The 11,502-nt window shown below is 36.1% G+C and overlaps 1 protein-coding gene across 1 annotated transcript in view; it reads left to right on the top strand.

The window, feature by feature from the left end:
* Positions 1-9,311, top strand: part of ARL6 (ADP ribosylation factor like GTPase 6) — a 48,646-nt gene extending 39,335 nt beyond the window's left edge. Inside the window, exon 10 of the mRNA XM_030801809.1 lies at positions 9,130-9,311. Coding sequence (XP_030657669.1) covers positions 9,130-9,253 — 124 coding nt within the window. The 3' untranslated portion in view covers positions 9,254-9,311. The remainder of the gene's footprint in view (positions 1-9,129) is intronic.
* Positions 9,312-11,502: the final 2,191 nt, after the last annotated feature.

The raw sequence follows: 11,502 nt of genomic DNA, 5'->3' as shown, positions 1-11,502 counted from the left end.
GCAAATACATGGAAGAAACCAGATTTTGAGTCTACAAGATCTGGCTCCGGAATCTGTGTTCTTACGTTTTACATAGCTTCAAGCAAAGCTAAACATTCTAAAGTGCAATAGAACAATTTGAAATTATTTCCTTCTTAAATAATTGTATTAAAAATGAAAAATTAGGTGCAAGTGGCTGAAAAGCAATGCTGTTTGAAATTCCTTTAATTTCCCATTAAGAATGAAAAGTATTAAGTCTTGGCCTTCTGGTTTTTGTTCTTCCTTTTCTTTAACTGGGTGGCAAGAGATAAGGCAGATTATGAAGCATCAAATATGTTAACTTTTAAAAGTATAATCACACATAAAAATTGTCCCCAAGCCTCTGGCTTGGACTTTCAGATTCCCTGATGATTTTTACCAATATTTCGAGGTAAACGATAGCTACTGTTGATAGTCTTGAAATGTATATGTTAGAATATAGTGAAGGAAACAAAAATATTTCATGCCAAAATATAATTATTTGGTGTATTTTGAGAAAGCTATGCAGAGGGCCTGCAAACACAAGTAGTCCTACAAAGCTGTCTTTTGTGGGAAAGATTTTCTACTGTAGAGAAAATCTGCACTGATGCAGCCAAGCTTTCTCTGAGGCTCTCCCATGTCTGGATCAAGGAAAGATTAACTGAGAGGCTGAAACCTTTAACTGAGATTCTGCTATCTGTGAGGTTTCATCTATATAACCAGACGATCTTTGCTAGCCAAGCCTCCTCTTCCCTGCTCCCATAACCTGTCTTGCCACCATAAACTGTTTTGGGCGAAGCTTCTAGCTATTCTTTCTGTAGCCTCAGGATGGTATAAAAACTCCGTATGGCCATTTCTTTGAGTTTGTATATTTTTGTGTGACTCCTGTGAACATGACTGCACAAAATAAACTTGTATGCCTTTTTTCCTGTTAATCTGTGAACAGATCGGGAAAAATTTAAACTTCCTTGCAGTAGAAACATTTTTATAATTCAATTTGTAGATATTTGTGTTTTTGAGTTACGTAACAAGTATAGCTAAGAATGTTTACTTCATTACAAACATTTCATGATCATGCATCAGTGTTCTAAACCTTTGCCATTTACCTAAACGAATAACATGTCCACAAAGGACTAGGCTCAGAATTTGGTCTGTCTCTTATAATCTCTCTGAAAAGTTTATAAATTCTTCCAAATAATTTATGAAGTATCAATGTTATATTACTAAAATTGATTTATGTGTCCTCCAATTAAATGTAATCATTACTGTTGGAGTTAAAGCCAGTTTCACATTCACACTCTTAGGCTCTGTGGGGTGTGTGTGGGTGTGTGTGTATGTGTATCAGGATGCATGCACCTTCTTAAAGTCATAGCAAGCTCACACTTTGGTGATCACTAACTCTTCCCTGGGACTTTCTTAGGCAGATTTATAGTTATGTCTTGGAAGTATACTATTCTTACCAAGTTTTAGGGGTTTTTAAAAATATGTTGTTTTTTGTGATTCTTAAATATGATGTATCAGCTCTTACCTCTTGCCATTTCTGGGAACTTTATTATACATTTGATAGTGTTTTAGTGCATTTTTAGATGCTGGGTTATTATTATCTTAAATACTCTAATTCAGTGAGTTTATAGTTTCATAAAATATCACTTACTGCTTTTCACATTGTAAAACCCCCATACTGTGAATAATTTCATTTTATTTATGCATAGCAGCACAAGACTTTTTAAGAACAAATAAAAAGATTTTTAAGAGCCTATATTTACATGGTATCTTGTTAATGTTAAAGTTTGTCTTTTCTAATACAGAATATATCTAACACAGGACTTCGGAAAAAATATTACTGATATGTTTGCTGATTAAAATGAAGTGTGAATCTATATAAAGACAAGAGGCAGTATTTTTCTTTTAATAAGAACTTTAGATATAACAGAGATACTCAATTGTCTATGAGAAGAATGGATACAAATAGACTATGACTCTTTCTTGAGAGAGATCAGGAAAATCCTGAGGTGGAAGCCTCCATTGATATCAGTAGCAACCAAATCATACTAAGTGAGCAGCTTCTTAGTCTTTATATGAATAAGGCTTTCCCTAACGTAGAATGAGTATGCAAGCAACGACTATATTTATTGAGCCTACAATTATATTTCCTTTTGATATAACATTCGAATTACTGTCACCTCAAAGAAGACCTAAATTTGTCTTAAAGATTATACAGTACTCTGTATCTAACTTAATCACATCAGTTTTGTATTTATTTAAATTTCTGTCTTCACTCTTAATATATTCTACCTCCCAGAAACAAACTGAGAAAAATGCCTGCATGAGATTATTTCATGACAGAATGAAAAGTTATAATGCTAAGAGTGTCTTATTCTAAGGAAATTTTTATATTCAGTTAACGCATGATTTTGTATTTTTTTCTTTAGCCCTACTTTAAGTTGTTTTTCAAAGGGGCTAAATTTATATTAATGTATAGTCATATATTAAGATAGTATACTAATGAACTACAATCAGAAAAAATAATAGTGCACACCTCATTTAATGGAGCATCACTTGATTGTGCTTCACAGATACCCTGTTTTTTACACATTCAAGGTTTGTGACAACCCTGTGTTGAGCAAGTCTATCAACATCATTTTTCCAACACCTTTTGCTCACATTGTATCTCTGTATCACATTTTGCTAATTCCCACAATATTTAAAACTTCATTATTATTATTATTATATTTATTATGATGATCTGTGATCAGTGGTCTTTACTATTGTAATTATTTTGGGGTGCCATGAAACTCACCCATACAAAACTGCAAACTTAATTGATAAATGTGCATGTTCTGACTGCTCTACAAACTAGCCATTCCCTAAGGGTCCTGTGAGATAATAGAAAAAGTTTTTTTTTTTTTTTTTTTTGAGACGGAGTCTCGCTCTGTCGCCCAGGCTGGAGTGCAGTGGCGCGATCTCGGCTCACTGCAAGCTCCGCCTCCCGGGTTCACGCCATTCTCCTGCCTCAGCCTCTCCGAGTAGCTGGGACTACAGGCGCCTGCCACCACGCCCGGCTAATTTTTTTGTATTTTTTAGTAGAGACGGGGTTTCACCGTGGTCTCGATCTCCTGACCTCGTGATCCGCCCGCCTCAGCCTCCCAAAGTGCTGGGATTACAAGCGTGAGCCACCGCGCCCGGCTTTTTAATATATGCAATTGGAGGCTCACAGGGATAGGAAAGAAAGAATGGAGCAGAGTAAATTTATGAAGAAATAATAATAGCTGAAAACATTCCAGATTAGATGATAGGCACAATTTATAGATTTTAAAAGCTCATAAACCCCCAAATAGAGTAAATACAAAACAAATAAACTTATATATGGCAAAGCTAATTCCTGAAAACCAAAGAAAATATCAAAAACCTCCAGAGGAAAGAAAACCTTATTTACAGAGTAAAAGTGATACAAATAAGTTTCTATACAAACTGATACAAAAAAGTCAATTTTTATTAGAAACTATGCCAAATTCAGTAGTACAGTATCTTTTAAAGTGTTGAAAGAAAAATAAGAAAGTTAATCCAGAATTCTAAGATATGAAACTAAGAAAAAATTCTGCAGGGTGGAGGGAAATTACACCAAAGGAAAAGTCTAATTTTCAAGAAGTAACGAAATGAGAAATATATGGGTAAATGTAAAAGGCTTTTTTAAAAATACCCATAAAATACATGTGAATCTTTAAGTAAAAGAATAACATATTCGTGTGGGGCTAATAATGTATGTAGATTTCATACAAATAACATATGACTGTAATAAAAAGGGATGGTGAGGGTGATAAAGGACCCAAACAGTTGTAAAACTTCTACATTTTACAAGAATTGATACAATATTAACTCTAATAGACAGTATAAATTAAAGATGCATATTGTATTCCCTAGAGCAACTATTTAAAAATATGGAAAAGAAATATTAAAAAGTCAATACATTAAAATAGAATTTAAGAAATATTCAATTAATCCACATAATAAGGAAAGGGGGGACAAAGGAACAAAACACAGAAGGAAGAAACAGTCCTTAATACCATTATATCAATACTTGGAATAAATTTAATTGGATTAAATTCTCCAATTAAAATCAGAAATAAGCAGAATGAATTTTTAAAAAGCATAACTCAACTATCTGCTCTCTACAAGAAATGCATTTAATATATAAAGATGCAGGCCTGTTTTAAGTAAACGTATTAAAAAAGATTACAGAAGCAGTAAGTATAGGAAGGTTTGAGTGCATTTATTAATAAGATAAAATAGACTTCAAAACAAAAAGAATTAACTGAGATAAAGACATTTTATTATGATTCATCACAGACGTGTGTGCATCCAGTCACAAAGTTTCAGAATACATAAAGCAGAAATTGACAGATAAAGGGAGAAATAAACAATTCACAATTACAGTAGGAGATCTAAATACCTCTTCCTGAGCAATTGATAAAATAACTAGACAAAAAAAAAAACAGTAGACATATATGATCTGAATCAGTCAGCCAAATAGACCCAACTCATATTTGTAGAACACTACACCCAACAACTACAACTTCTTTCGAAGTGTAAGACAAACAGTCCAATTTTTAAAAATGGAAAACAAGCTACATAACAGGAAAAAAATCCACAATATATATATCTGACAAAGAACTTGTATAATATATAAAGACCTATTGTATATCAATAGGAAGAAGCCAACAACAAAAAAAAAAATGAGCAAACCACTTGAGTAGATACCTCACAAAAGAATATGGTCAATCAATACTCACGGGAAAAGATGCTTAACATCATTAGTCATGAGGGAGATGCTAATAAAAACTATGATTTGTTACCATTATACACCTACTAAAATAGCTTCAGTTTTTAAAACTGGTAATACTTTGTGTTGGCAAGAACATGAAATCATTGGAATTCTCACACAATGCTGGTGGAGAATGCAAAATGGTATGTGGCGCCAACCAAGTTACGCATCTTTGTAGGGAGGTGATAATAGAGCAGCCGGAGCAGCCTAGCACCAGTTGTTGGAACCCCCTTTGGATGACAAAGGCATGCACATTGCCTGGCATGGGATGTTGGAGCTTGAGAAGGGTAAAGAGGGCTTCTACACCAGACGTCCAGGGACGTGGTGGTAGTAACAGGTGATTAGTAACATTTGGCAAGGAAATAATCTAATAATATATTGAAAATAATGGGAGTCATCCTCCAGAGTGTAGGAGAAGAGAGTTACAGGTGTGGAAAGAAAACTAGAAGGATTGTTGTATTACAGTTGGAGGTATCGGTATGAGCTCATGAATTTCAATGGGTAGAAAGAGATACAGACAGATAGAGATGCTGTTTGTGTGTATATACCTGTGTATGTGCCTAGGAGCAGTGACTCCAACAGCAATGAGAACACCTGGCACCCACATGTAGGTATCTTGTTTATATTCTCCACTAAAAAGAAGTAGGGCTCTTTGGGAAAATGGCTACTTTCATAATGGAGCAGAAAAAATACAGAATGAGCCTGGAACATTTTGTTTTTCCAGAAAGTTAAAAAATGCTCAAATAGTGATGTGGACATAGCAAAAGGACACAAAGACAGTTTGAAGGGGCATTAACTGGCTATACCTGCGACATTTTGAACATCAAAATGAATAAAGATAGTAACGGACTATATAACTCATTGAATGAAATATGAATTTATATATCTATATGATATAAATAAGTGAATAAATGACTAATGGGGAGATAACATTAGAATACCTACAAATAAATGTAGAAAGAATGTTGGAATGAGAAAATCACCATTTGGCAATAATTGTAATAATTTATTCAGTCTAGAAACATCAATGGATGCTAAAAATAATAATGAAATGTTGTCAAGGAATGGGATATTTATATAGCTTCAAATTATTTCTCCACAAAATACTAATTACAGAGAGGAAAAAAACAGCTAGCTTTCAATTAAGGGAGCTTGCAGACATCATCTTAATCAAGTGATCCAAGTTAACATCATCTATGATGGGACAAATTGAAATCATGTACCTTAGCTTGATGTGGTGGCAGACGCCCGTAATCCCAACACTTTGGGAGGTTAAAGCAGGAGGATCACTTGAGCCTAGGAGTTTGAGGCCAGCCTGGGAAACATAGTGAGACTCCATTTCTACAAAGATTCCAAAAACTAGTGGGCTGCGTGGTGCATGCCTATAGTGCCAGCTACTCAGGGGCTGACGTGAGAGCATCGCTTGAGCCTGGGAGGTCGAAGGTACAGTGAGCAGAGATCACACCACTGCACTTCAGCCTGTGCAATAGAGTGAGACGCTGGCAGAAAGAAAGAAAAAGAAGGGGAAGGAAGGAAGGAAGGAAGGGAGGGAGGGAGGGAGGGAGGGAGAGGGAGAGAAGAGAGGGAGCGAGGGAGGGGAGAAGGAAGATCATGTACCACCTGACACAATGAGAGCAGAGCATTATAGAAAGAAAAGGAAGAAGGATGGAAGGAGGAAGGAAGGAAGGAGGGAGGAAGGAAGGAGGGAGGGAGGGAGGAAGGAAGGAGGGAGGAAGGAAGGAAATAAGGAAGGTGAGTGAAAGGAAGGAAGGGAGAGAAAAAGAAAAAGAGAAAGAAGAAAGAGAAAGAAAAGAAAGAAAAAGAGAAAGAATTATGTACTACCTGACACAATGAGAACATAGCATTACTTTTAGGATATTGCCAAGAATGTACATAAGAAAACACCAGACATTTCCAAATAAAAAGATCCTGCTTCCACCAAAATGTGGCCTATAAGAGTAAAAAATGTCCCAGTCATGAAAGTCGAGGAAAGACTCAGGAATTTTTACTGAGTAAAAGAGACAAAGCGACATAACAACTAAATGTGGTATGTGATTCTAGACTGGATCACTTTGCCAAAAAGAACATTAATGAGATAATTGTCAAAACTTAAATGGAGTCTGCAGATAAGGTGGTAGAATATGTCAACATTAATTTCTTGATTTTGAGAGTTGAATTGCAGTTAGGATTTTAGGAAAATGGTCATGTTTGTAAGAGTTACACATCAAAGTATTCGGGGCATCATTTTGACAACATAATTTCAAATGATTCAGGAAATAAAAAGAGGTTCTTAATACTATTCTTGTGATTTTTCAATAAGTTTGAAATACTTTAAAAATTAAAATATTTAGAAAAAAATTTTATATGAAATAACAATATAGAGAAAATGGAATTTTACATATTGAAGAATTAGAATAAAAGGTAGATGAGTATGTTCAAAAAAGAATGCCTGAAATGGTATCACTCATAAAAATAAACTGCCTGAATAGATTGATAATTGCAACCAATATGGGAAATGTAAGTATACTTATTATATAAATTAATTATTGAAAGTTGTAGATATATTAGAAAATACAGTACTGCTACCAATTAAAATAAACACTTTAACTCTTAATAATAAAGATGGACCAAGTGCCTTTTGGGATTTCATAATAGTAATGCTTCCAACCTGCCCACTTTTGAGTGAATTCCAGGTAATAGCTATGAGAAAAGCAGTTCATGTAAGAATGCCACACAGCTGTCAGATTGTTTTGATTCTTGTATACACTTGATTTTAGTTCTAAATTAGATACATGGTTATTAGTAAGACTTCTCCAGCTTGATTTACTCGTCTAACCTGTCTCAGGCAATAATTGGCAGCTATAAATTAAATTATGTAGGTCACATTAGGATCAGTGCAGCAGTTTCTCCATCTGCCTAGTTCTCATACCTTATCATTGTCATTTACTTTTTAATTATGCAATTATTTTAAAGAAGGTCAAGATAATGTAGCAAAGAGTTCACTTAAAGGTAGTTTCATATTAACATTCCAAAGCCCTTGAATGTTCTTGTATTACACATAGTATTTGATGATTCACAATGTAGTAGCACTCATTCACTGCCATATTTCCTCACCAAATCAGACAGCAAGCAAAAATTATCTTTTTTTGGCCTACTATTGCACTCCTGATCTTTTATACTGCTTTTTGACTAGTGTAATATTCCTAATATAAACGTTTCAATAGATTCAAAATCTGTTAAATAGTGTTTCAACTGGGTTCTGGTTGCAAGTTTTCCATCCATGCTTCTAGAGCTGTGATTTGTGAAATCCGTCCAGGACCCCAGGCACAGCCTGCCCAAATCATATGATTCGACACTTCTTCCTCCCTTTTCCCAGTATAGGAATAACTTCAGAGATATTACAGGTTCAGTTCCTGACCAGCACAATAAAATGAATAGAGCAGTAAAGCAAGTCACATAAACTTTTTGGCTTCCTAGTGCATTCAAAAATTATGTTTATACTATAGTATATTAACTATGCAATAGCATTATGTCTAAAACCATGAGGTACGTGTCTTAATTTTAAAAGACTTTATTGCTTAAAAATGTTAATTATATCTGAGACATCAGCTAACTGTAATCTTTTTGCTATAATAGTAGAAGGTCTTGCCTTCATGTTGATGGCTGCTGACTGGTCAGGGTGTTGGTTGCAAAAGGGTGAGGTGGCTGTGGCAATTTCTTAAAAGAAGACAACAACAAAGATTGCCACATTGACTGACTCTTCTTTTCACAAAATATTTCCCTGTAGTATGTGATGCTGTTTAACAGCATTTCACCCACAGTAGAACTTCTTTCAAAACTGGAGTCAATCCTCTCAAACTGTGCCCCTACTTTAACAACTAAGTTTATGCAATATTTGAAATCCTTTGTTGTCATTTCAACAATGTTCACAGCATCTTTACCAAGAGTGAAGTTGTAGATATATTAGAAAATACAGTACTGCTACCAATTAAAATAAACACTTTAACTCTTAATAATAAAGATGGACCAAGTTCCTTTCAGGATTTCATAATAGTAATACTTTCAACCTAACAACTTTTAGCTATGAGAAAAGCAATTCATACCAGAATGCCACACAGCTGTCAGATTGTTTTGATTCTTGCATACACCTGATTTTAGTCCTAAATTAGATACACGGTTATTAGTAAGTACCTACTTTCTTTGCTCATCAGGAGCAACTCCTCATCCATTCAAGTTTTCTCATGAGATTGTAACCACTTAGTCACGCCTTCAAGGTCTGTGTCTAATTCTAGTTCTCTTACTATTTCCAGCACATCTGCAGCTACATCCTCCACTGAAGTCTTGAACCTGTCAATGTCATCCATGAGGATTGGAATCAATCTCTTCCAAACTCCTGTTAATGTTGATACTTTGGCCTTCTCACAGGAATCATGAATTTTTTTGTTGTTTGTTTTGTTTTTTGTTTTCTTTTTTCGAGACGGAGTCTCGCTCTGTCGCCAGGCTGGAGTACAGTGGCGCGATCTCAGCTCACTGCAACCTCCACCTCCTGGGTTCAAGTGATTCTTCTGCCTCAGTCTCCTGAGTAGCTGGGACAACAGGCGTGCACCACCACTCACAGCTAATATCTGTATTTTTTTTTTTTTTTTTTTTTAAGTAGAGACGGGGTTTCACCATGTTGGCCAGGATGGTCTCAATCTCCTGTCCTCGTGATCTGCCCGCCTCGGCCTCCCAAAGTGCTGGTATTACAGGTGTGAGCCACTGCGCCCAGCCTCATGAATGTTCTTAATGGCATCTGGAATCCTTTCCAGAAGATTTTCAATGGACATTGCCTGGATCCCTCAGAAGAATCACTATCTATGGCAGCTCTAGCCTTATAAAATGTATTTCTAAAAAAATAAGACTAGAAAGTTGAAGTTACTACTTGACCCATGGGCTGCACAATAGGTGTTGTATTAGCAGGCATGTAAACAACATTCATCTCCTTGTACATCTCCATCAGAGCTCATGAGTGACTAATTCTGAAAGGAATTTTTTTTTTTTTCCTGAGCAGTAGGTATCAACAATGGGCTTGAAATATTCGGTAAACCATGCTGTAAAACAAATGTGTTGTTATCCAGGCTTTGTTGTTCCATTTCTAGAGCACAAGCTGAGTAGATTTAACACAATTTTTAAAGGCCCTAATATTTTTGGAATGGTAAATGAGCATTGGCATCCACTTAAAGTCACCAGCTTGATTAGTCCCTGAGAATCAGCCCATCCTTTGAGACTTTGAAGCTGGACATTAACTTCTCCTCTCAGTAACAAAAGTCCTGGATGGCATCTTCTTCCAATATAGGGCTGTTTCATCTGCATTAAGAATCTGTTGTTAGTGTAGCCACCTTCATCAGTGATCTTTGCTAGATTTTCTGACAACTTGCTGCAGCTTCTACATCAGCATTTGCTGCTTCACCTTCCACTATGATGTTACGGAGATGGCTTCTTTACGTAAACCTCATGAACCAACCTCTACTAGCTTCCAACTTTTCTTTTCCAGCTTATCTCTCTTAGCCATCATAGAATTGAAGAGAGGGCTTTGCCCAGAATTAGGATTTGGCCTAAGGGGATGTTGTGGCTTCTATCAAGACTATTAAAACTTCTTCCGTATCAGCAATAAGGTTGTTTCACTTTCTTTTCATTTACGTAGTCACTGGAGTAACACTTTTAATTTCCCTCAAGTTTGTCCTTGCATTCACAACATGGCCAACACTGTTATGCACAGAAGGCCTAGCATTTGACCTGTTTTAGCTTTTGACATGTTTTCCTCACTAAGCTTAATCATTTCTAGCTTTTGATTTAAAGTGAGAGATACGCAAGTGTTTCTTTTACTTAAAACCTTAGAGGCCATTGCAGGGTTATTAATTGGCCTAATTTCAATATTGTTGTGTCTCAGGGAATAGGAAGGCCCAAGGTGAAAGACCAAGGAGAAGGAGAGAGACAGGGTAACGGTAGGTCCATGGAGTAGTCAGAACACATATATTTATCGATTAGGTTCACTACATTATACAGATGTGGTTTATGGCGCCCCAAAACAATTACAACTGTAATATCAAAGACCTCTGTTCCAGATCACCATAACAGATATAATAATGATGAATTATTATAATAAGTTTGAATTATTACAAGAATCTCCAAAATGTGTCACAGAGACAGGAAATCAGCAGCATTTTGCTGTTGGAAAAATGGGGCTGATAGACTTGCTCAATACGAGGTTGCCACAAACTTTCAGTTTGTAAAAAGCACACTATCTGCAAAGCACAATAAAGTGCTATGAAAGGAGACGTGCTTGTTCATATTTATCACACTGTTTTGTAATCTTATAACTGTTGCTGAGTTGTATGTTTCTTTCTTTGAAATTGATCTTCCTCCCCTCCCTCTCCCTCTGTCGCCTAGGCTGGATTGCAATGGTTTGATCTCAGCTCACCGCCACCTCTACCTCCCAGGTTCAAACAATTCTCCTGCCTCAGCCTTCTGAGTAGCTGGGATTACAGGTGCCTGCCTCCACACCTGGCTAATTTTTGTATTTTTAGTAGAGATGAGACGGGTTTCGCCATGTTGACCAAAGTGGTCTCAAACTCCTGACCTCAGGTAATCCACTCACTTCTGCCTCCCAAAGTGCTGGGATTACAGGCGTGAGCCACTGCACC

This window comes from Nomascus leucogenys, chromosome 21, assembly GCF_006542625.1.
Source record: "Nomascus leucogenys isolate Asia chromosome 21, Asia_NLE_v1, whole genome shotgun sequence".
Taxonomy (NCBI): domain Eukaryota; kingdom Metazoa; phylum Chordata; class Mammalia; order Primates; family Hylobatidae; genus Nomascus; species Nomascus leucogenys.
Note: the sequence above shows the minus strand (reverse complement) of the source record. Positions and strands in the feature narration are given on the sequence as shown.